The 27,049-nt window shown below is 38.1% G+C and overlaps 2 protein-coding genes across 4 annotated transcripts in view; one reads left to right on the top strand and one right to left on the bottom strand.

The window, feature by feature from the left end:
- ccdc102a (coiled-coil domain containing 102A) overlaps positions 1-14,463 on the bottom strand; it is a 91,031-nt gene extending 76,568 nt beyond the window's left edge. The window contains exons 1-2 of one of the 2 annotated variants that reach the window (XM_088084415.1): positions 14,243-14,463; positions 8,529-8,928 (exon numbers count right to left, since the gene is read on the bottom strand). The gene's annotated coding sequence lies outside the window, so the exon portion shown is untranslated. Of the gene's footprint in view, positions 1-2,921; positions 3,220-8,528; positions 8,929-14,242 lie in introns of those variants that run through there. The other variant, XM_088084452.1, reaches the window with a different exon arrangement.
- txlng (taxilin gamma) lies at positions 13,122-26,559 on the top strand. Of its 2 annotated transcripts, none has more exons than XM_042490341.2 (11): positions 13,122-13,225; positions 15,943-16,051; positions 16,293-16,440; positions 16,601-16,692; positions 17,779-17,949; positions 18,661-18,855; positions 19,457-19,576; positions 20,257-20,331; positions 20,563-20,655; positions 20,741-20,836; positions 21,594-26,559. In XM_042490341.2, the coding sequence occupies exons 2-11, from the start codon at positions 15,959-15,961 to the stop codon at positions 21,963-21,965; spliced, it is 1,455 nt and encodes a 484-aa protein (XP_042346275.1). In that variant the 5' UTR covers positions 13,122-13,225; positions 15,943-15,958; the 3' UTR covers positions 21,966-26,559. The 2 variants fall into 2 exon arrangements, with proteins under 2 accessions (XP_042346275.1, XP_042346266.1); XM_042490332.2 differs by having other exon boundaries at positions 13,216-13,330.
- Positions 26,560-27,049: the final 490 nt, after the last annotated feature.

Here is a 27,049-nt window from a genome sequence, read left to right as displayed (position 1 = left end):
AGAACAGCTACACGCTCGCAGGTTAGGGCGCCTGAAAAGCCCACAGTTAAGTCTCAGTGACAGCAGCAGACCAAAGGCATTCCTCTGCTTGCTCTGACTCAAACTCTGCTGCCAGCCATAATTACCAAGTCCTAAACAAACACAGCTAAACATAGACACACACACACACACACTCTTCCACTCAGATGGAAACACACTGCCTCCGAGAATAAAACGCAGCCTGCACTCACTCTGCAGCTCGCTCCACTGCCTCTGTTTGGAGTTTGATAACCCTTTGTGCAACCAGTCAAACCTCAGGGCTTCGGGATATACGTTTACGCTGTAATTAACAGTAGCTGCACTGCTGAGGGCGGGACTGACAGCCAATCTGTAGTTTTCTGCAACTTCACCAGACATCGGCACTCATGCAAGAAATGACATCTGAACAAATTTTCTCGGATTTTTGCTCGTATCCAGGATTTCTTCTTATCTTGTCACGAGTGGTTGAGAGCTCTCTGACTAAGATCAGAGGCCACAAGTTGTTGTCCAACACAACATTTACATTTTATATTTAAGGAACATTTTAAAAAATGCATGAATATTATTTAATCAAATTTAGTTGTGATTTCAGAGTAATTATGCAGACTGGATTGTTAATTTCAGGCCTAATGCTTGGTGCACTGATCCCAGGTAAAATTACTGTGCGTCCCTCTGCTGACCGGAGCTGGAATGTAACTAAGTACATTTACTCAAACACTGTGCTTAATTACAAATCTAAGAGTTACTTTTATGTTACTTGAGTATTTTAATCTCAAACCACTTTCCACTACACTTAAGAGGGAAATATTGTGCTTTTTACTCCACGAATATTATAAGATAACTACTTTACAAATTAAGATTTTTGCAAACAAACCAAAAATATTAAAATATTCAAGTGCACCTAAAACTGAAATTAATTAGAAAATTACCTGGCAACTATTTTTTTCATTGTTTGAGTCATTTTTAATGCAAAAACAACATTTCATGGCTTCTCATATAAACTGTATGTATAAGGACTTGTTGGTTTTTCTCTTAATTATTCAAATGCATCTCCACTCTGAGCTTTCATCTTACAAAGCCAGCATTTCCATCCCTAAAAAGCAAGCTGTTGCACACATTCTTGCAATCTTTTCCTGCGTAGTAACAGATAAGCTGTCTTTCTAACACCTCCACGTCTCTCTGATCACACCTGGCACGCCGGTATAACTGATACACGCTGCATCTGAATGTTGATGATGATGATGGAGCTCAGGCATTACAGTCAGTCTGCTTTCATTTTAAAAACGGTATTTGAAATTAAAACAATCTCCGAATGAGCATTTCAGCACCATATTAAAATAAATCTTCTTCCATATTTAAACACCCAACATGCAAATCACACGATTATGCACATAAATTCAGCCATTTTTGCAGAGATGATACTCCAGAGCTGCTATGAAGTCCCTTCTTCAGACTGCCTTTGCATTTTTAGACAGAACTCAACAACAGAACCATCACGCCGCTCCAGTATTTAGGACAGCAAAAGTGTCTTGACGTTTAACACAACAGCATCGGCGTCTAGTTTGCCATATACACATCTGCCAATTAAAAACAATAAAAATGGCATTACATGTCAGTAACAATCATTCATTGTCCCTCTTATGTGGCGGCAAATCTCGACTTCTGCTCGGAGTATAAGGAGCTCCCAATGTCACTGTTCCATATTTACTGCCGCTGTTTTTCATCTTAAATCTAGCTGTTAACTGCTGCTAGCTGATTTTCATAACTCCTGGCATTGGGTCGCACATAAAACACGTTATCACAGCGTACCGTCCATGGTCCTGTCCCTTTTACACAGACGTCAATTTCACTGTAGGCGGGTTTCCATTACAGATTTGCGCAAAACTCAATTGATATTTTTGAAATGTCAATAAAACACAATTATGAGATGACTGCGTTTCCATTGATGATCTGCAGCTTCTCCTCTTGTGTTAAAACATCCCAATAACCATGGCGATGGATGATCAAAACATCAGCAGCTTTGTTTCTATTACAGCCACCAAACTAGCCGTCCATATTTTCAATACAAGGGGACGTAGGCGTGTTATGGAGCGATAATGGAAAAGCGAGCCCCTGATACGTGGGAGCGGCCACGTATGAGGGATTTCTGGGAGCTGATAGTCCTCGATTTCACAGAGGAATTGCGGATTCAAAACTTCCCGATGATCCGCTCAACTTTCTCAGAGTTAAGTGATGCAATAACAGCTCTGCTGCATCATGAGGGAGCCAGTTCTTACTGACACAGCATCATGTGACCTAGAGAAGCAAAATTAAGTGTTTCCATTGTAGTTTCATGAAATATGGCTTTTCTGAATCACCTGAAATAACACCTCATGAGAGCCTAAAAACTTTTTGTGAAATTCATATAGTCATTTTATATATTGCACGTGGAAAAAGCTGAGATACCTTGAGTATATTTGCTATATCACCCACCCTAAGCAATAGTTACGCCTTTCAAAACAAAAGCATATTAGTGCGGCTGCAGCCTGAGATGCTTCCGGTGCTTTACAGACCTCCTGCTGACAACAACTTGACTTCCAAGACCTTCCGGAGGCCTGACAGTCATTGAGATGAAGAGAAAAACACGGAGAGGGAGGAGAGAGCAGAGGAAGGGAGGAGAAACAGATGGAGCAGTTAGAGACAGAAAAAAAGGGCAGAGCGTGTGAACTGAGAGAGCCCAAAAAGAAACAAAGAGAAAGAGAGCGAGGTGGAAAGGAGATGCTGAGAGGAAAGTAAACAGAGTGAGGGGACTGGAATGTGTTTAAGCAGCCGCAGTGAGTAAAGGTACACTGTCGGCTCGGCACACAGGCTGACAGCTACATACCAACTGCTTCAAACTGCACGAGAACAAACACGACTCTTACCACAATGTTACAGTCCTCAAGAGTCCTACAGTGAATGAAATACACTTCCTTCTTCTGCAGACGTGGAGAAACAGTTTGAGCAGACAGAGATAAGTGATGGGACAAAGAGATGTGTGTACGAGCAGACGCAGACGGAGGTAGCGGAGCGACTTGGCTGCTCTGGTTTGGCCTGAGTTTCAGTGGGTGGAGCGGCAAATGAGAGGATGTTGATATTCCACACAGGAAGAGAGACAAACAAAAGGTCCGCTGGATTGACACAGGACACAAACTGGAGGGAACAGAACAAACCACATCTGCCAAATCTGATGGAAACACTGTAAAATGCACCAAAGTTAATATTCAAAATCAGTAAGCGTCTAATCAAATAATAAGTAAACAAGGCCAAGAATCTGACTAAGTATTTTGTGCCAAACTCCTGCGATTTTTTAAAAAATCTATAGTGAATAATGTTTTTTTTCAGTTGCAGAGATATAAGAAAATGGCAAACTTGTTTATTTTTGTTGTCATTTTCAGTCGTAACTGTAATGTTTTAAGATACAGATAAACACGGTGGTCCCACCTGTCTTACGTTTCTGATGTGCTTATTTTAACCATTCACACACTAATGGCACAGACACCGGGAGAAAGGACACTTCAACATTTGGACTGAAGACGCCAAGGATTTAACTCCTGATCTACCAATTAGTGGACGACCCACTGTACCTCCTGAGCCAACACGTTATGTACTTTACACAGGGCCTGTGATTTGGTCTATTGTAAGCAAAACCATGAATGTTTGATTATTTTTTGTTTGTTTTTTCACTTCTAATAGTGACAGGAAAGGGAAAAATAACATCCACAGTCGTAACCAATCTTCTCCCACAGTTTTTATTCAACGTTGTCGACTCATTAGCTCTCAAAAATATCAATTAGGGGAGCTTCATTTACATATAAACAGTCTATTCTGAAGAAATCTCATTCTGTTACACTGTACACACACACACACACACACACACACACACACACACACACACACACACACACACACACACACACACACGCTGAGAGACATCAGACATGGTGCCTGAACCTAGAGCACATGGCTCTTGCTCCGTCTTTTGCCTTCAGAAACTCTGTGTTTCCATGACAACCACACACAGAAGTCACCCTGCAGCACGCGTGTGTGTGTGTGCGTGTCGTCCACATGTCAGTGTGTGTGCGTACGTTTACGAGCACGATGGGCAGAGACTGTTTTCAGCATCACGGCCAACAGGGCAGAGGGAATTGAGTTAAGTGTGTTAGAGAGGTGACTATGGAGGCAGAGATGGAGAGAGACGAGTGCAGACTGGCGGTGGCGTCACACCGACACAGCAGGCAGCTACGTACGGCAAAACAGATGGTGCTGTCTGCTGCGCGAAACCTCGGGACTCTTTATGACGGCATGCAGTCAGAGAAATACAGGGACATCCCTCACATCCCTAATTATTCCGGTTTAAACAGCCTCAGAGTCCGTTCCACCTGCCTCCAGTTACATTTCTGGATGCTGAGCTTGTTTTCCGTTCCTTTAGGTTGTTTTGGAGATGATTCACTGACTCTTTTCTAAAGTGGTCAGAGATTTACCCACTTCAAAAAACAAGAGAAACCAGCTGGGATTTGGATGGCTGCACCGGCTCTGTCTGCAAACCATCAGATCACCCAGGAAGCAGGTTAACTCCAGCTCAAGTGCCAGCCTCTCTCTCAGTCACTGCAAATATGTACATAAGCTCTACAGCAGAGATTGTTAGTCTGCTGCGGCCAGGGAACTGGTATTTAAACCGAAACTAGCGGCAGTTTATTTGACAGCAACAACAGAGCAACAGGCCTGATTTTATGCTAACTCACCAGACTCGAGACCACCCAGAATATTTCATCATATAAATCAAAAACCAATGTTTCTCTCTTGCTGCAAGAATGCAACACACAAACGTCAAACCTGTTTAAATTCGAGTTGTTGGGATCAAATGTTCCGAAATTGAAGGTATTGTTTATATTTAGAGGTCTGACAAGCTGAAAAAGTGTGGGACTTCCTGTAGCAGTTTCAATGTTTCTGCAAGTCAGGTCAAACATTAGAGAAAGCCGGAGGAACAGACGGTAAAATGAAATTTATACATAAGGAAGGGCTGCAGCTATTGATTATTTTCATTATAGATTAGTCATTTGGTCTATAAAGTATAACAAAATCTTATAAAATGCCTGTCAAAACTTCCTGGATCCCAAATCGAAGCGACCAACAGTCCAAAATCCAAATATCAAGTATTCAGTTTACTATGATATATTTGTGGGAAACCAGCAGAGCAGAATTTGATTAATTTACCAATAGTGGCGGCTCTAATTTGAGGGATATGCTGGCAACGCTGGATTATTTCTTTACTTAAAATGTATTAATTTATTTCTCAGCAGCAAAACATATTTTAGCCACCTAAAAAAAAGCCAATGTTTTGCACCTGCTGCTTTGTTTCCGAGCTAAAAAGCCTTTACATTCTTAACCCTTTCTCTAAATTCAGACGTTTTGCAGCTCCAAAAGTTTGGTGCAATGAATAATTGCGCAGTATATGTATTTTGATGGCGCTAGAATATCTATTTGTGGCAGCAGATTGTTTAATTGCTGCAGCCCACCACAATTAAATGAATTTGTAGGAAACCCTGCTCTAGCACCTTGCAGGCAGGATTTCTCTGTGATTACAAAAACCTAAATTAAAACACATAATGTAGAAATATTTGCTCATTTCATCCATTTTATACGATGACGTGAGTCAAATGCATGTTTTTTCTACTCTGTTTCTACACTACGTTCAGACTTTCGACAGAGAACACTGATCAAGAATCAATAAGGAAGTAAATACAAAATCTGACCCGTAAGAATAATTATTAATAGCACTGGTATGAATAAAATCTTACTTAACGTTCCACCTTATTTTTCACAAGCTCCAAATACTGAAGATCTCCATGCATACAAGTATTGAGTTCATAATCTTTTAAATTATTGATATTCGGGGTCTGAAATTAGCACCAGCCAAATGCTGGTAAAATATGCAAGTGTCTGCAGAGAAGAGTCACCCATCTGTTGGTCTTAAACCTATAAAATCACAGTCCACTTGCTGCAGAGTTTCATATTCCTCAGATATGATCTTTGGCTGAGCACAGACACTGAGAGCAAATTAACTTCACAACAGAAAAAAACGTTTCTTTTATGAATTATGGAATTAGGGTTGATTTCCTGCAGCTGATATACTCGACCACTTGTAGCTTTAAAGGGATATTTCTCTGATAAGTGCAAGGCCTTTTCCTCGTGAAACTCCGGCTGTGTTTTGTGGATTTTAAAACTTCACCAAACTTTCCATCGGCATGAGGGTGAATAGACAATGACTGAATATTCATTTCTGGGTGAACTGTCTCTTTAAAGCAACAATATGTTTATGGTATCAAGGTTTGACACCCAGTCCTATCCCAGTTTGTGCCTCCTACATTTTACACTCCAGACACAGAGCTCAGTCTCAGATTTTCTTACATGTACATTCTCAATAATCTTTGAAACACTCCTTGCTCATTTTGTGTAAAAAATGAAAAACATACACTTTTGAGTATGTGCAACATTATGGGCAAGTAGAACTGATAACAAAATATTTTAATCCTGATGCACGTCCAGCAAAGTATAAAAGGAGATATAATATGGCATCTCCATCTTTGTTTAGATTAAAGAATAAAGTCACAACTTTAGAAAGTGGTTAAAAATCTAAACATTCAGACGGAAAGAGACGGAAGATTTTGGAAGATTCGGTAAAGGCCTTCCCATTTATGATGAGTGTGTTACATGACCGTCTCTGTGAATCCTCGGAGAGCCTACACGATGCTTCACTCTGTGACTTGAATCTACATGAGAGGCACAAACAGGGGCGGCCCAGCCTCCACGACGCTGATCCCAGACCACCGTGGACAGGGAGACCTCCTCTCAGTATGTTCACAATCAGCACAGACGGTTTGCTCAGTTTTCAGGAGAGCTGCTCTTCACAAAGTGTCAATCAATCATCAGCTCACGTCCAAAATAACAGACTTTTTATCCTTAATGTCCTGCAGCTACATACATCTTTCACGGATGCCTTCATGGCTACAGCTATTAGTTATTAGCAAAATTATTAGGGTGGAAGAAAAAATTAAACATTATATCACGATATCTAGCAATATTGTATCGATACATGGGCACCAAGTATCAGTTCTTCACAATACAAATTATTAATATTACAAATGCATATTAAACTTTTGGTGGCCTACTTTAAAAATTCAATAAATAAATTAAATCTAATTATTTTTCAGTACACTAGATACATTTCACTGTAATGACAACTGAAGTGAGAACTTTGCCTTTAAAGCTTTACAGAGTTCCTTTGGGAGCAATAATTTCCAATTTAAAATGGTAATAAACCATAATATATGTAATCGTTGCATTCAGCATATCCAAAATGTTTAAAATCTCTATAAATTTCTATTATGACTAAAGTAGGGTGATAATATGTTATAGTGGGCCCTCTGGTGACTCCCACTCCTAAAAAAAAGTTTAATACTGTAATATAAATTAAACTTTTGGTCGCAGACGAGAAAAATAAAATCAATTTCTTATTCAGTAAACTAGATACATTTCACTGTAATAACGATTAAAGTAATAAACTTTATTTTATTAGATACCACAGATGTTGACAAATAATTATTTTTTATTCTTCTTAGGTTTTTTCACAATTATATTTCATTTTATGTAGTCTATGTACGTTTATTGCATCCATGTATTGTTTTCAATGCTATTTCATTCATCATTTATCGTTATTAGTGGTAGTAGCAGTAGTGGTAATTCTTCTATGTAAACTGAAATGAGCATTGATATTATAATATGAGATATGTAATTTGCTCTTGGGTCAATAAAAACACTTGGAAACAAAAAAAGTTATATATTGCAGTATGTTTTCATAACACTCAAGGTATCACAAAACGTTTAAAATCGCAATTATATTGAAAGGCGACTAAAGTATCGTGATAATATCGCACTGTAGGACGTCTGGTGATTCACACCCCTAAAATTCAGGTTGCTAAACTTGAAGAAAAGATATATTTCAGATTGTCTTTTCTTTATACAAAAAAAGCAGCTGTGATAGTCATATACTCATCATTTGTGGAGAGGCAGGTCTGCCCTCTCAGGTTTCACTGGGGTTCCCCTCTTTGGGGTCCCCTGCTACAGACTAATCTCTGGAACTGATTTCCTTTGCATTGCAGGTAGTTATACTTCCACAAAAAAGAGTTTCAAAAAGTCATTGAGCAAAGAAAAAACAAACTATGTGAACTTCTCAGTGGCTTCAACAGCCAAAAGTGTCTTTTGATTATAGCAACAACGTATCCGACACACCAGGAAACACTACAGCTAAAGCAACACGTATCTCTTCACAGCTCACTACAGGTCTAATATTTGGTCTTTTATACACGAAAAGCCCGTGCACATGAAAGAAAAAGAGGAAGGAGAGTATTTTGGTGTCATTTCGTGTCTCTCAGCGGTGGACTCAGTCAAACTATCAGCCACTATGACAACAAAAGCAGAGCCGAGCCTACCGTGAAGGAAGCCCCGGCGAAGACGCTGTTATCTCCGCCGTCAATGTGTGTTTTTATCCCGCTATAGAAGCTCCGAGTTCCCGTTTTCTTCCAGCCAAACCTCGGTGTGCTGGTTCTCCTCTTTCTCCTGTTTTTTCTCTCCTGTGTGGATGGAAAACGTCGTCCTCACTGAGGAGAGAGAACGGGAGGGTCTGGAGCGTTCGGGCAACCCCGTCCGACCAATCAGATACCAGCATGGCAACAATGTGCTGCTCGGAGCCAATCAGATGCTGTTTCTAACACTCAGCCGTGCGCTGATTGGTCGGCTGAGTGGAGACCTCCCAGTTGAAATTACTACAGCACCGGGAGAAGAGGAGCTCGTGGAATGTGATCCCTCTCGTGCCACTTCACCTACGGTCAGCTGCAGAACAAAGCAGGAGAAAAAATGTCAGAAACGACTAAAAACAATCAAAAAAAATTAACAATGGCACTTTTGTGAAGGTTAATGAGGCCTGTTTCTAAACTGCTTTGGTTATTTATTTATCTATTTATTTATTTATTTATTTATGTGTTTATTTATTTAAGGACAATTAGGGTCCAGAACTGACCTCAGTTGAGAGGCACGGTTGGATCCCCCCTGAGGAAAATTTTCTAATGAACAACTTAAATTTTGTGCCTTTTTAAATGCACACAATTTACAGCTTGTGGCCCAAATCTGGCCTCCAATAAGGTTCTGAGTGGAAAGCCACCATTTTCTAATTCACAATAAAAATACATTGATTCACACTGGGAATTGTTTTTGTACTTTTAGTATACATAAGGTGCCATAGGGCATAAAACAGCAACAAAATAGTCTGCTTATCAAAAAAAGTGCCGGTGGTGGATCCCCCGCACACCCTGACAGAGGTCCTAGCCAAGCCCCTAATGTCCAAAAATCCTAGAAACCTCCTAAAATCTTAGAAATTTCCTAGAATCAGAGAAATGTTCTAAAATCCTAGAAATGTCCAAAAATCCCAGAATTGTCCTACAATTTTAGAAACATCCTAAAATCTTAAAAACATCCTAAAATCTTAGAAACATGCTAAAATCCTAGAAACTTCCTAAAGTCCGAGAAACACTGTAAAATCTGAGAAGCGTCCTACAATCCATATTTAGTCTATAAAATGTCACTATCACAATTTTCTAAAGTTATCGTACGGTTTCATCACACCAGCAATCAAAATCACAATAATCGTCAGTTTACAGTGACTTTTTTTTTAAATCTTACAATGGAGAAGCTGGAATTGGGACTGTTTTTGTTGTTGTTGTTTTTCTTTTATTTTTGCTTGAAACATGACTCAACAGTAAATAGGTTATTTGAAATGGGCTAATTGCAGATTAATATTTTCAGAAATTGACATTTAACATTTCTTGTTAGAGAAAGTCAAAATAAGGGATGTCCCAATCATCCTGACCCCATGACTGAGTTTACTGGTCTCTGTGTGATGATTTCCTTTAACTATATTTTTATGTATGTTTTCCTAAATAAGTGCACGTCTGAAAAGCTTGACAGCAGCATGGCTCTGCTCAAAAAATATATAACCTACATTACAGGTTTCTTTGATGGTTTCCCATGGTATCTTGCAGAGCATGCTAAAGTATTTTTGCAGCAGCTCTGGTCCTTTGTTCGTCCCCAGGGACCTATTGTCTCATAATCTGTCAATAATTAAACAGCTCTCACACTGTAAATATGTCTATGTGGCCATAAAAGTCCAAATATATTACATTATCTGTAAAGTTACACAGGGCTCATAAGGAGTTGGCTTGATCAGCCAAACTAAAAACAACACAGCAGCTTAGTCTCATAATATTCTGTCAACTATGAGGAGAGTTTGATAAATGCACAAGTAAACAGAACACTGGCGCCCCCTGATGGCGAGCAAAGACCCTGATCCATCCCTAAAAACAGATCATGCTGTATTTTTCAACAAATATCAACAATTGTGTGCTGTTTTCCCTAAAATAGGTCAATGACATGGCTGGATGGCCTCTGTTAACCCCCCATTCCTAAAACTTGTTTGTGAAGCGCCCTTCTTCTACCCTTAAATATTGGGTGTCTAATTGAGTTATTTTAGCACAAAACTCAAATAATGCTAATAATAATAATAATAATTCATTTAATCCCTTGAAACAAATTGGTTAGATTTCTTTCAAAAACATGGGGAGATGGCAACTTAACAAAACATGGTCCAAAAATTAGCAAAAAAAAAAAAAAAAGAAAGAAAGAAATTCCCTGAAAATAGGAAAAATAACAGCAAAAATATAGAAAATTTTAAAAATCCAAAGAAAACAAGAAAATGACCTAAAACTATTTAAATAAAAAACATGTATGTATTTATTTTAGCATTTTTTATTATGTTACAAAAAAATTATTTAATATAAATTGTTATAAATAAAAAATTAATATAATTCTAAATATTTGGACCCTTTCCCTCATTTTCTTGGAAAATTTTGTCAATCTCTCCCTCTTTTTTTTTTTTTTTTTTTAAATTAAGTAATTTTCTTGTCACATTTTACTAATTTCTTGTAATTTGTGGGACATGTCTGGCCAAGTTGGTCATTGCCTGTTTTTAAAAGAAATCAAGTCAATTTGCGCAGGTTTCAAAGGATCAAATAGCTCATGAAATGCGTCTGAATGCAGTAAAAAAAAAAAAAAAAAAAAATAATTATGATCCAGGTTTAAAAGGGTTAAACCTCTGAAATTGTCTTTTTTAAGGTAATGAGCAACAAAAGAGGAAATGACCCAGATGTAAGCAAGAAATCTGTAGTACAAAAAGTACAAAAAATTACTTGAAAAAAATGCTGGAAAAAAAGAGAAAGAAAGTGAGAAATGGCCTGATTAAAAAAAAGATAATAATTCTTTAAAATAATTTTAAATATAAAATTATGAATATAGTTCACTGGACATATTTTCTTTACATTTAAAAAAAATCTGAGAGACAGCAAGCTCAATTTGCGGCAGCGGCACCTAACTGTGGCACCTCGTGTGGCACCCCCAGATGCCGCAGCTAGGTGCCGCTAGCTGTCGCAGCAGATGCCACTGGTTGCCGAGACGTACCGGGAGGTGCCAGGAGGTGCCAGTGCTTGTGCCGCGGTTTGGCGGAGTTATTATTACAGTTATTATTATTATTTAGTGCCAGTGTTGGAATCTGGATTGTACATGAAGTAGTGTATTTTATTACACATTTAAGGTGTTTGTATGTCAGCTAAGTATTTACATTTTTTTGCTTTATTATACTTCTGCTCTATTACATCTCAGAGGTAAATATTGTACTATTTATTCCGCTATTTTCAGAAAGCAAATCAAATGACATCCACACAAAAAGCCACCTGAGGATGTTTTTAAATAAATTAGATAGTAAACAGAATTGGTGCAGTAGTTGTTGTTGTTGTTGTTGTTGGGTTTGGGTATCAAGTGTCTGTTGTTTTCCTCCCTCTCTGACGTCCCGGAAAAAGAGGAGCTCACAGATTTTTGCTTTTGGTTTTGACTTCAGCTTCATCAAGTCAGTCAGATAACTACTGGAAACACGAGGGTGCTACCTCCAAAATAAAAGCGCAAGACATGTTCAGGATGTGAAAAGCATGGTTACAGTTTGTGTTCACGAATGTTTAAATTTACTGTTAAATTAACGGATATTTTGAATAATACTTCATTTCGATATTAACTCCATATACCACAGAAACAAAAACATTTAAGGCCAGTGTTAGAGAGTAATTAATTAAGTTAATTAGAGGAAGGGTGAAATAATAATAGATGATAATAATAATAGTAAGAGTAATAATTAATAATGTAATATTTGCACTTGAAGCTTTGATGAAGTAGTACATATATATACACATATATAGCATTTTTGAAAGGATAACTAGTTATCTGTACCCCATTACATTTCAAAAGTAATAAAAAAATAACAATAATAATAATAATAGCTATTACTCTTAATAATAATATGAACAATTAGTTTAACAAATATTTTAATAATATTAATAATTAGTTTAATAACAAATTAGTTTGTTCCATTTAGTTAAATTTTTAATAATAATAACAATAATAATAATAATAATCTATAACACAAGTGTAAAAGTAATGGCAGGGGGATTTGGTGACTTGTAATCAGAGGAAAATCACATATTTTCTGAGGCTTTGAAGGTAGTTAAAAGTAATTGCATTGTATATTATATTTTTAACAGGATAACTAGAACTCTACCGCATTACATATAAAAAATAATCATAATATTATTTTTAGCTATATAATAATAATAACAATAACAATTTATAAAACGGGTGTTAAAATAATGGGAGAGTAAATCTGTGAAATGGTGGAAAATCACATCTTTTTGAGGCTTTGAGAAGTAGGTAAAAATAATAACATTATATATTACATTTTTAATAGGATAACTAGGATTCTGTAAGCCATTACATGCCAATATTAATATTAATATTAATATTAATAATAATAATAATAATAATAATAATAATTTTTAAAAACGGTCGTTAAAATAAAAGTAAAATCGGGGATTTTTAATCGGTGGAAAATTGCATCTTTTTTAAGGGTTGCTCAATCCAATGCGCTCGACAACTTTTTAATTTTGAAAAGCAGTAACCGGATGTTTTCCTTGATGCCGGACAGTCGCAGTTAGCTTCATAGCCGCGTCCTGCTTCATCCCGTGTTAAAGCACAGGTAAGCGCTCCTGCTTTTCACAAACATATTTTTCTTTACCGGTGCTGTGTCGTGCTGATCTTACATAACTCCGGCGCTGTATGTGAGCCGCCACCGTCAGCCGAAGTGTGTATCTTTTTCATCCTCTCTCACACAATAGATATTTGCCGAAGTAAAGTTCACTTTTAGTGTTAGCCAGCGGGGCTAGCCACCGACTAGCTGTTAGCACAATATTAGCAGTAGCCCTGCTAAAAATAGCAAACTTGTTATCATTGGTTAGACTTTTGCTCAGAGTCTCTTTGGCTAAGTGGTGTTAATTAACCATTTGTAAATGTCAACGGAAGTTTAGGTAAATTGATGAATACAGAAATGCTTGCTGTGTGTGTAGCTAAGTAGCTAGCTAACGTGAGCAGGGACCGTACGCGCCGTTCTGACCTGAGTCGATGGGACGTCACACCAGACTTCCTTTAAAGCATCGGACATTTAAGATTACATCGCAGATCATCTTAACAACTTTGCGGATACTTCATCCGTTTAGAGTGTTTTACATGTGACACACCGCGGCCTTTATTTCGGCTCAAGTGTTGCACTTCAATTCGTGCACACAACTTTATTTTTCTCAACTTTTTAAAGTTGGTCAACGCTAGCCGTTTATGCTAACAGTTGCCAGAGATGATCAGAAAACCCCATCAAACATTTTACTTTGTGCACTAACGTTACTGTCATGTTGTACACCCTTTCGGGGATATAAAGTCGTTTTGTTTACTCAAACGAGATCTCCCTAAAATTGTCTTTATATTGAGTAAACAACGCGTAGCTAAGTTAGCACTGCTAGCCTCATAGCCGCTAACATGTTTTGCAGGAAACTGCGGCGAAGTTAGCTCTGATATTACACGACCCGCTGGTCCAAAATACACTAAATGTTAATTTATCATCACATTATCATCCTCAGTAGCAACACTGGTGTATTAATTGTTTTTTTTAGCAGCACTTTAACTTTTCTACGTGTTGTTTTTTGTTATCTTACACCATACTCACCAATTAGCCGAAAACCCAGCTACATAATAATTAACTTTCATAGATGACCTGTCTTTTGTTTCACTTTGCTGTTGAAACGTTTTGAAAATACGTATGAAATGTGTCGCGATCTTCAACCTGCTGTCTTCCTGAGGTGTGAGTGTCGGTGTGAGGCTGCTAACCTGTGAGCTAACCTAAAAAAAGTAAACGTGTTTGTGTCTGTAGGCCTGAGACGACTGACAAGGTGCTAAAGCTCGTCTGATTGTGCTTGACTTATCATGTGTGTGTTTATTAGACTAAAGCACGTGGCTATGTTAAAATTGGAGGGTATTTCATGTTGATTTGGCTGCTCTGAAATGTACCCACGATGCTGTGTGCAGTGCTGACATTTGGCTGCTGCTGCTGTACACACGTGGTTGACTTTTGGTGCCTGCTGTTGAAAAAGTCTTATTGCATTAGGACGGTATTAACGGAGCGAGCTGACTTCTCTCAATAAGGGTTTCTTCACGTGGCAACAGCCAGAAAGTCCAGCACATTTACAGAGAAGTTGTGTTTTTTATGCTGTAGGTTATTGTTGACATCTGCTGTATCTCTTCGCCCTGATACTGTTAGCCTGTAGCACATCAACACAAAGGTGCTGCCATCAAGTCCTTCTTTCCATATATAGAATTTATTTGGTCAGCCCTGAAGAAACACTGCATAGTTTGTATTGGAAAGGTATGGAAACCAGTTTCTACTGAGAAAAAAAGTGTTTTTTCTCGCATATCAGCATTTGGTATATGATATAATATATATTTTAGGGCCACTTTGAGGTTGTTGTTTTCTTTAAACTTGAAAAATGTAGTGATATTATGAGAATAAAGTTGTAGAAAAAAGTAATAATTTTATAAAAATAAACTTGCCATATTACGAGAATAAAGTTGTAATTTCATTAGAATAAAGCTGTAATTGTATGAGAATAAAGTTGTCATTTTATGAGGAAAAAGTAGTAATATTTTGAGAATAAACTGGTAATATTCTGAGAATAAAGTTGTAGAAAAAAGTCGTAATTTTATAAGAACAAACTCGTCATATTACGAGAATAAAGTTGTAATTTCATAAGAATCAAGTAGTAATTTTTTTTTGCGACCAACACATTTTTATTTTGACATGAGAAAACCGAAATCGAGAAACTGTTTCTTACCAAGTATTAGTAGTAACCCCTGTGTATGATTCAATGTATTGTGATAAAGTGTCATACTGTGAGCAAAGGCATATATGGCATTTAATAATGATATAATGATATAAATATACTTTTAGGAAAAAAAACACCATACATTAAAATAACTTCTATTACTTTTTTTAGTTGTTATTGCAATACCTAAGTGTATTTTGATACCCCATTTCTGCTCAGAGAGAAAAAGAGAAAAAGACATTTCTAAATAAATTAGATTTGAACATTGAAAACTACTGTAGTGATAACTTTGTAGTAAAACCCGTCACATTTTAAAGGATGATGTGCAGTGTTTTGTTGTCAGTTATTGATGTGTTATTTATACTGAATTTATGGTTTGTATGCTAGCGTTATATAATAAATAACTGAAGCATCATCCCTTACCATTATTATTATTATTATTATTTTTTTTTTTTTATTGTCATTATAACAAGACAATATTCAGTATTTGGTCACACAGTCATCTCTTCGTATTCTCTAACAGTTTTGGTTTACTCTGAATTTCCAGCTTGTGATCAGGACTAATGGAGACGTCAGGAGTTTGTGAGATTGATGTGGCGACCAGAAGAATAGTAGGAGGCAGCGACTCTCCACCCGAACTGGACAGCCCGAGTCAGGTAAACAATATACACTTGTTTGTTTTGTTGTTGTTTTTTTTGTAGTCTTATTTTTCATGCCATTGATGTTATTGCCAAATATCGTGTTTCTTAACTGTTTCTTTAAGAGAAGCTTTCATTTTTTGGCAGAATACATGAGTTTAAGTACCAAAAATTTACTTTTTTAGTTGAGCTCCTCTTATGGCCACTTTGGATGTGTGTGTGTGTGTGTGTGTGTGTGTGTGTTTGTGTGTGTTACCAGGAGGAGGTTGCAGAGTTTGGTTTGGGGTTGTGCTGCGCTGAGGAGGAGAGAGGGGAAACTCCAGGCAGAGAGGACAGTCCCAGCGACCTGGTGGAGGCAGAGCTCGACCCCGGAGGAGACCTCAAAACCGGAGAGGACAAGGCTTTTGGTACAAACATGAGTGTGTTTTACAATCACTTAGAGACAGGCCTTTTGTTAAATAAATGTAATGGTAAATTTACGTCTCGGTCTCATGTCAATCAGTCATGAGTCAGTCATATTTTTCTAAAAATTCCTGTCAGTAAGTTCGTTGTGTTTTTTTGTTCCAGGGAAGGAGGTTGTTCTCTTGATGCAGGCCCTGAACTCCCTCGCCACTCCTGAGGAGAAACTAGCTGCTTTGTGCAAGAAATACGCAGACCTGGTAAGCCGAATATCTGCATGTTAACATGTGTCACGGCCACGAACAAAACAGCTGGACTTTCTGGATGACGTCAGCCTGGTTCCAGACCTCTCAGTAGCTGACCACATCTCACATTTGTTCAGCGGTTTAAGTCAGTCCGGTGCTGCGCTCACTGATGATGGTTTCCTGGGTTGGAGAAATTACAGAGTCAATCAGAGCTTTGAACTGCGGCATCAATGTTCTGTTTCAAGCCTGAAAAATATCAACAAAAATAGTCACAAATGTTAAAAATACTCTTAAATAAACATTTTTTTTTTGCTCATCATCTCAAACATTACAATTAAAAAAACCTCACTGAACAACAGTTTGTGACGGCACAATATAACCATTCAATCAGATATAACTGTAACCAATACAGAAAAATAGACAACAAGAGTAGAAACTTGTATCCAAGAAAAAAACCCAGAAATTAATAATGAGAAAAATCTTATCAGGGATAAAATAAAGTGAAATTTTGTAAATGTCTTGGACTCCTATGGATTGTTTTTACACTTAAGAGCTCTCCTGAAATTAAACAATTCATTAAAAAACTGAAAAAAGAGGTTTAATGTTGTCAGCTCAGCATGAATATATTGTTCAGCCTGAATACAAATGATCAACAATCAGTTGCAAGAAGCCAGTAGATCTTAAAAAATATTTTTCAAGTAGCTAAGGAAAATGTCCAGGGAAGAAAGAAAAACGTGAGGGGAAAAACTATATTATAAACTATAATTATTCACTAAAAATTATGTTATATAATTATATAATTTTAGCTACTTTTTGCCAAGTTTTGTACGCCTTGTTTCTTTCTTTTTCTTTTTCTTACTAATTCAGGAAATTTTCTTGAACTTTTTACAAATTTCTTGCTACTTTTGGGTAATTGCTTTCGTTGCTCACTGGCTTCTTCCCATGTTTTTGAAAGAAATACAGCCAATTTTATCAGGTTTTAAAGGGCTAATACACTGCAACATTCTAAATGAACATAGTATGCTTTGATTAATCACAGAAAGGTGAAAATAAAAAAGTTTACCATAATGTGTTCCTTTGATGCTGACTGTGTGTGTTCAGCTGGAGGAGAGCCGCTGCATGCAGAAGCGTCTGAAAGCTCTGCAGAAGAAACAGTCTCAGATCGTGAAGGAGAAGATCCACCTGCAGGGCGAACACAGCAAGGCCATCCTGGCCCGCAGCAAGCTGGAGAGCCTCTGCAGGGAGCTGCAGAGACACAACAAGACACTGAAGGTACGCCTTCATCTCTCTGCATAGATGAAGTCACATGTTGCCTCTTTTAACTCTTAGTGACTGTTTGGTGCATTTTACGTGTTTTTCATTCTTCATGTTTTGATAATTTTGGCTGCGTTCATGCATATGGCATACACTTTGGCAAGATTGTGTATTTTTGTTTAATCTTGGAATTTGCAGCTCAGCTCCTACAATAAGTCTAAAATACACTGTGAAAACAAAATAGTTAAATTCACACTGATTAGTGCAAAAAATGTCCAATTGAAACTGAAATTTTTGATCCCACAGCCATCAAAGCATAAAAACAGACATTGTATTATTTTTGGGGTCATTCTGGACTTTTGACCCAGCAGTTGTCATTTTTACTATTTTCCACCTGATGACATTTTTTTTTACCATATTTGGGATATGGAGAAAATACATGCTATTTCTACTAGATGCACTGACACAATCAGTGTTGCTGCAAATCATTGACATATCCCAGACTGTGATCATCAGAAACAATAATCTACGTCTACTGAAATATATTTAAAACATGTTTTGTTTTAGACAAACAAAAATACTGTTAATGTATAATATTGTTTATAGCCTGACTTTGAAAAGCGCATTTTGTGTGCGGCGCGATGCGAGTGTGTGATATTAAAGCGGGCCCTGAGAGTTCAACCCTCGCTCCTCATTGACCTCCTCTCATTCTCCCTCCCGTCACCACAGGAGGAAAATGCTCAGCGGTCCAGGGAGTACGAGGAGCAGCGGAAGGAGGCCATGCTGCACTTCCAGATGACCCTGAGTGATATCGAGGTGCAGATGGAGCAGCATAGCTCCCACAACACCAAGCTGAGGCAGGAGAACATGGAGCTGGCCGAGAAGCTGAAAAAGCTCATCGAGCAGTACGAGCTGCGAGAGGAGGTACGGATACAAAAGCTGCAGTTTAACGCAGCACTCAGTTCATGTGTGAGCCCCTTTATAACCTGCACTGCAGACACCCAAAACGTGTGCTGGTCAAGAAACTGGAGTTTCATTGAAACTCTTGTAGGTGGTTTTCATGTGAACATGAATCATAAAAGAAAGAAACATATCGGCCATTTTAGTAAACTAGACGACAAGGACCACAGAGTTTTAAATAAGCGTAGCAGTACTACTAATATTCTGAACGCTTTGAAAACTGAGCAAAGTGTATTTATTTATGTTTTTCCAAAAACACAGGGAGAAGGAAACAAGTAGCTTAGCGAAACAAGGCCCAAAAATCTGCATAAAATTTTTAAAAAAGTTACAAAAAACCTAACTGAAAATAAGCACAACAAAGTTCAAATGAGCAGGAAAATGACCTAGAAAAAATGTATGATCTATTTATTTTGTTTTATTATATTGTTTCCTTAACATAATTTTCAGGATGAAGTTATTGAGCTATAACCGCAGCTAGACTCCACCGTGCATGTAAACGTACTGACGGCTGACCGTGGACTCGCTGACTCGGGCCTTTTTTGAACTCTGACGTGTCCTCTTGCAGCACATAGACAAGGTGTTCAAGCACAAGGAGCTTCAGCAGCAGCTGATGGACGCGAAGCTGCAGAGAATCACCGAGATGATGAAAGAAGTCGAGGAGAAGCAGCAAAGAGAGAGAGACTTTGTGAGTACATCTTCTGTGTCTTCTTTTTCTCTCCACCATCAAAAAGCAGGATTTAATATCAAGTAGCCGAGCAGAAAGATCTATCAATGATATTAACCTCAGGGACTGCCTGGAGCATTTCATTTTCATTCATTTTTTGATCATTTTGGCTGTGTTCATGCATATGGCATACATTTTGGAAAGATTGTGTATTTTTGTTTAATCCTGGAATTTGCAGCTCAGCTCCTAAAATAAGTCTAAAACACACTGTGGAAACTAAGTTGTTACATTCAGACTGTTAAGTGCAAAAAGTGCACCATTGAAACCCATTCAGACTGACGTTTTTGGATCCCACAGCCTTCAAAACATAAAAACACTCGCTGTTTTGTTTCTGGCTGTCATTCGTAGCTTTTGCCTTGGACTTTGTCATTTTTACTATTTTCCACCGGATGACGTACTTTTTACTATATTTGCATGGAGAAAATACATACTGTTTCCACTGTGTGCACTGTCACAGTCAGTGTACAAACATAGTGGCATCATGACAAAAACCTGGCATTTAAAGGGTTAAAATTGCTGAAAATTAATGAATATTTGATATTTATGATTAGGACTGATGTTGGTTAAAAATAAACTCAATGAAAGTAGAAAATAACAGTAGTGTGAAATGTGTGTGAACTGACTTTACTGTGATGCTTCAGCTGCTGAAGGACGCCACGGAGTCCAGACACAAGTGTGAGCTGATGAAGGAGCAGGAAACACAGCTCAAACAACAGGTACGTGCACGCACGCACGCACGCACGCACACACACACACACGCACGCACACACACACACACACATACACAGTCTGCTGGTGGATCAGAAACACGTTTTTGGGCTCTGCAGACATAAACACTGTAGATCTTTACTGGGGATATTCTGTAGAAGCTTTGTGTTTGTGAAGTTAACATCTAACGAGCTGAAAGGGTTAAAAACGACTCACTGCTCTCCCGTTGTCTCTCTCAGCTCTCGCTGTACATGGACAAGTTCGAGGAGTTTCAGAGCACTCTGGCTAAAAGCAACGAGGTCTTCACCACGTTCAGACAAGAGATGGAGAAGGTGACTGACTGACCGACGTCCCGTTGGCTCGCGTTCGTGTCTCACTGTCTTCGGTGTTTTTTTAACTGTGTGGATTTACCTCCAGATGACCAAGAAGATCAAGAAGCTGGAGAAGGAAACGACACAGTGGAGGACCAAATGGGAGAGCAACAACCAGGCCCTGCTGCAGATGGCCGAGGAGGTGACTCACTCTTCTCTGTACTGTTGGTCGCTCTGGTAGAAGCGAAACAAATCAACTAATTAAAAGAACAGTTAATCATTTTAGGAAATATGCAGTAAATGTGTTATAGTTGTTAGAATTTTATATTTAAAATTATTTTACAGAATTATTGTTTTTGGAAGCATATTTTCCCCCGTCATTTTTTTCTTTTATTCTTTGATTATTTTCTTTACTTCCATATTTTTGTGTATTTTTTTTGCTGATTTTGGGGCTATTCTTCTTAAATTGCAGTTTTGTATTTAAACCTTTGAAATCTGAGCAAATTGGTTTGCTTTTTTAAACATGGGGGAAAAGGGCATTGCTACAAATCTCTTGCGAATTGCAAGACATTTTTAGCTTTGTAAAAAAAAAAAATTTATAAAAAAGTTTTTAAAAATAGAGAAAAATAACCGCTATATTATAGAATTTGTTGTTTTGCTGTTTTTTGGGTCATTTATTCTTAATTTCCTCATTGCCTTTTGCCCACGTTTTTTAAAGAAATCAAAAGTAAAAATTACAGTTTAGTTTTAGGGCAGTTTTCAAGTTTGCTTTGATTTCACAAATCCATGAAACAATCTGACGAGATAAGCTTTACTCAAAGACCACTTGCTTCTTTTTTTTCAGGGCTTTCAGTCTGCCTTGGTCAGTCTGATGGAATAATCTTTTATTTTTGTCTGATTACTTCTTTTTTTCAAATGATAAAAATGAACTTTGACACTCACGAAACGTTGTGTTGTAGAAAACTCTGCGTGACGGCCACTTCAAGGCCCTGCAGGGGAAGCTGGAGCTGCTGGAGAGGCTGTGCAGAGCCCTGCAGAAGGAGCGGAACGACCTCAACAACCAGCTCAGCCTCCTCCAGGAGCAGGGGGACAAAGGGACCACGGCACCTCCCGAAGCCCAGCCGCGGGAGCCCTCCGCCGGGGAGGAAGATGAGGACGAGGAGGAGGAAGACGAGGAGAGCTCGGCACGGGGTGACGAGCTGGAGGCGGAGGGCGTCCACCAAGATCCCAGACCACCCGAACTGGACCCCACAGCGGCTGCTACTGACAAAACCACTACTGCGACGTCGACGACGACCAGCCAGCCTGCAGAGAGCTCAGAGCAGGACTGAACGCGCCCGCTCGGCCGGTGTGTAGGTGAGACGGGTGCGATCGGAGGGTCCACACACCTCCAGCCTGGTTCCATAACTAGCCAGAAAAACCACCTGCAATGGGGATAGATTTCTTTTCTTTTTAAATCCTAGACTTGCCTCTCCAGGTTTCTACACGAAAACTGAACCCATATCTTTTTTTGTGCGCTAGTTAAAGACGAATAAAATGATTGTATCAAGGATTCTACTCTAAAACGTTGCCCACGTTTGACATTGGTTGTAATAATTGGCTTTGTGGTGAGCACTTGGTACTCCCTGTTTTCTACCATAACTGTATTTTCATAGGAAATTGAAGCTGTTTTAAGTCAAATTGACCTTTTATTCTTCACACGGTCTCTCCCTGTAGTGTCACGTCTCATTGGAAATTAAATTTAGTGGGTTTGTCACATGCACATTGTAATAGGTCACTTTTTATTAATGTAGCCTTACAGTCCGCATGTGAGCCGAAAAGCAGGAAACGTAGTGTAGCGTCACAGTCAGGCGTGTTTGACATCCGTCTTGGCCACAGGGTATTAACATTTTTTGGTGACATCATAACAAAACTCGTATTTGTTTAAGTTTTCACTTTTTTGATTGAAACAAAAAGTGTAGCAGCTAAATGAATCTGCACGTCCTCATGAAATAGGCGGCGCTGGTTAGACGCTCAGTAACATCGCGACCACTAGTGGTGATGGCGTATTTTCACTTAAGCAAGCTGGAAGGGCTGTCAATATATCTAAAAAAAAAAAGGTAATGTTTCATTTCTAAAAATCAATTTGAATAAAAATGGAGTGCTTGAGCCAAACATGCCTCCAGTGACAGGCAATTGTTTTCTCTACGTTACTAATACAAAACAGAAAATTAGGAAATAGAGATGCATGATAATATCGGCACATCATCGGTATTGCTTTTTTTTTTTATTGACAAAGTGAACTTGAACTAAACATCAACTCTAAGTTGACATATTTTTCTTATTTTGCGCAATCAGTGAATATTACACACATTAAAAAGCATTGCATTTTATGTCTCCATCTGCTTGTGGGCCGTCATGATACGAGTACGCATATATGATGTTAATTATGTGGGGAAAAAAGTGGATATATCGATATTGGTTATCGGCCAAATGAGTTATTATATATTGGCAGAAAATCCAATATCATGCATCCCTACTGCATAATATATTTCATAGTTGCTGACAGTCTACCTTTGTGGAATTCAGACTGCACAGGGGGTATTAAAGGTGGTGGTGAGAAAGTATAAATAAGTAAATAAATAGCTGTTTTAAGGATTAAGCCTGAAAAAGTCATAATATTTCAAGCTGCAATTTCATTAATAAAAAAATGTAATATTTTGAGAACAGAATGTGTTTTTATGAATTAATTTAGAGGACATGGTCTTGCAATATTATGACTTAAGATTGTCTTTTATTTACAGGAAAAGATTCGGCATGATCTGGACGTAACGTGAAAGATAAACCCAGTGCAAAGGTCCATTTAATCTGATGTGCAACATTCAATCGTGAGTTTACTCATTCAGTACGGGCCAACAGGCGGGTTTCCGTTACAGATTTACGCAAAACTTAATGGATATTTTCAAAATGTTGATAAACATAATTGCGAGATGACTGCGTTTACATTGAGTTATGAGACTTCTCTTCTGGCGATAACGCTCCAGTAACCATGGCGACCGATGTTCAAAACATTAGCAGCGTTATTTCTATTGCAGCCAGCGCACGAGCACTGCACTTCCAATGGAAGCGTGTTATGGAGCGATGATGGGAAGGCGAGCCTCTTATGTGTGAACGACCACGTCCGAGGGATTTCGGGGGGCTGATAGTCCACGATTTCACGGTTAATTGTTGATTCAAAAACTTCCGTGTGATCCATTTAACTTTTAGAGTTTGCAATCAATAACAGCTCTTGCTCTTCTAACTCTTTGTTATAAATCCTATAAAGGGAAAAAAAAGTTTTCCATTGCAGTTTTGAAAAATCTGCCTTTTTTAAATAGACTAAAAAGAACCTCATGTAAGAGTGAGAGCTTTTCGCGATAAATGGGAGTTTTTTCAAAATTATCGTGTTTCCATTAGGCGTATTTTGTATTTACAATTTCAGTTTGCGCAATTTGAGTGTTAATGCAAACCCGCCTGCTGTTAGCCGTCTGTCCCAAAATGAGGTAATGAGTCTCTCACTAACACTATTCAGCCGTGCAGTTGTGGTTCCCCCCCAGTGGTCGATCTGTGTTGCATTTTGAACTGATTCGGATTATAAAAACTCACCTGTTACTGCAGAATCAACCAGGACTGAAATCTCAACTTGATAGTTTCACCTCCCATTTTACCTGTTTCTGTCCCTCGTAGGGATAATATGGGAAATAGAAACATTAATGCAGGTCAAGACAATAATTTTCTTGCTGGCTTGTCGCCCACTTGAGAGACTAAAATGATGTAAAGAGATGAAAGCTCAGCGAATGCCCTCGTGCAAAATAAGTGTTGATTTGAATCAGATTTTTTAAATGAACCATGTGATTTGATTTTTCTGTGGTCAGCTGAACAGGGTGCTCAGAGAAGAGCCATGTCAGGAGTTCGGAAACTCCTTCGTCCACTGGCAAATTATTTTCTGTAAATTATGTTTGAATAACATCTTAGTACATCAGAGTAATGAGCCTCCACATCTTTGACACTTTATACTGGAATACTATTGAATGTGATTTTTCTTCTCTAATGCGTTTAAATAAAAAGATTGATTTTCATTAGCGATGCATATCAGTAGGTGCAGTTAAAGGAGCAGCTGTTATTGTACTTAAGGAAACTCATCAGTAGGCGGGTTTCTATTACAAATTTGTGCAAAACTTGAGCGATATTTTCGAAATGTCAAGAAAACACAATTGCGATACGAATGAATAAAACCTCACGCAAGCATTAAAACTTTTTTGATATAAATGGGAGTTTTTCTGAAAGTTAACATGATTCACAATTTCAATTTGTGCAATTTAATGGTTAATGGAAACCCGCCTAGTGTGTGTAGACGCCTGAAATCGATTGTCGGCAGGGTCAAATCAAGTTGCGGAGCTTGAGTCACATTGTGGGATTTTTGTACTAGTGAAACTAGTAAGAATATCAGCTCCTTAAATCAACAGACACACTTGAATCCTGCATATTGTACTTTTAGTCACCAGGTTTCTTTTTGGGCGTCTTTGTCAAAACAAATACTTCACCACCCAAATACTATCTGTATATCAGTTACTTCCATGTTTCATTGAATTAATAAGGAAAACTTTCTTAGTTGCCTTCGAGATGGACAAAGAATCCACAGAAAACTCTTGATGAATTGACAAAATCAGTATTTCTGTCCTGCTGAACGTGAGAGACGCTGGCGCTGCTTTCAGAGGCCTTTTAAACCTTTGACCCAAAGCAAATAATTGGTGCAATTTTCTTTTAAAGAAACATCGGTAAAAAAAAGGAAAGATGCAATTTGGTAAGACACATTCCAAAAATTACAAGAAATTAGTAGATTTAGAAAGAAACTATAACGATCATAATTACTTATTTAAAATAATGTAACAGGATTATTGTAATTTTAAGCACTTATTCCAGGCCTTTTTGGGTCATTTCTATTTTTTGTAGCTCATTGCCTTCCTCCCATGCTTTTAAAAAAAGAATCAAGCCATTTTGCTAAGATTTTTAAGGGTTAAACATGGAAATATTTCTGGACTACAATAAAAAAAAGTTTCCTTCACACTCGAAACATGACACAGGCTGAGTAACTGGTATACGAATGGTCTTGTCGAGGGTGAAGTATTTCTTAACCCCTTCCTCGCTCCACTATCTGGGCAATAGCTCCTAATGCAGCTAAACTTGTTCAACAACTCTCGATGCAGAGCGACCTGCTAAAACCCCGTAATGCTTCGTCTGCATCCTTATTTGAAATCTTTTATTTGTGGGTAAAATTATGAGACTTTCTGCCAACTTTTCTCCCCTTTGAGATATTGTACGCAGCGGTAAAAGAACTGCTTAACTACACAAAGTGTAGTGGTGATGGACTGTTTGTTTTGTTGTGTGTGGCTGTCCCTTCGAAACTTCGTATATTGGAAAGTCAGTGAGAATCACCGAGGTGTTACCGACAAATAATCTTCCTTAACAAATATGTACACAAACTGAATGGGTGTGATGTCCTCGAAGATGTTGCTTTGCAGTCTGACTCTGTGACCTCTCCACATTTCTCCTCCTCGTGCGTTTTTCTTCTCGCTGTGTGGATCTAAAAACTACTCTGATGTGAACACCAACAGGGTCAGGTGTTGTGTGCGTAATATCCCTTCAGTTAGAGGACAGGTCTAAGTCTTTTCAGCATCTGTTTCCTCTTTCTTTGGCGTTGCCCCAGATTGACTCTCAGGTAATGTCAGAATCTACCTCTGCAGGTGAGACTAACTGTGAAAGAAGAGGCATGAGTCACCGTAGCTTCGGAGAGCTCTATTTTTACTAAAAAAAGAAGAGATGAGCCCACACCCCCTCTTTGATTGTACAATGTTCTTATAGTCCTGTCTTGCTTTTCAATAAACATTTTGTAGAATTTGCAAAAAACTATGGATTTATTTCATACTAACTAAATAATTATTGGGTCTTGTGTCATTTTCTGAGTGTCAGAGTAAAGTGGAGAGGAGGTTTATGTGCACGTGTAAAAATGCGTACTGGGATTGTTTGAAGCATTAAATTCTTCACCTGCAAAATTACCATTTGTTTATCAATGTTACCTTGAATTCAGGAAGAAAACCTTTTTTCTAACATGCCCACACTGTAAACAGAGAATCCAAAAAAAAGCGAACACTCTTCATGGATTGAAGTAAACAGGGACCACGTTAAAAACAAAGTTCCCTCATATTTTCAAGGACAAAGTGTCAAAACTTGTCCAGAACTTTTCACACATTTCACATAATTTCTCCTGGCATCCACGATGCTGGTAAACAAACCGCTCTCACACAGCAGTGCATATTATATTAGAGATACATTATTACAAATTTACAGTTAACCCCTTCGGGGATGTTTGGCACATTTTACATACTTTTCATTAATC

This window comes from Plectropomus leopardus, chromosome 1 (genome assembly GCF_026936395.1).
Source record: "Plectropomus leopardus strain MGB_pleo_1.0 chromosome 1, ASM2693639v1, whole genome shotgun sequence".
NCBI classification, from domain to species: domain Eukaryota; kingdom Metazoa; phylum Chordata; class Actinopteri; order Perciformes; family Serranidae; genus Plectropomus; species Plectropomus leopardus.
Note: the sequence above shows the minus strand (reverse complement) of the source record. Positions and strands in the feature narration are given on the sequence as shown.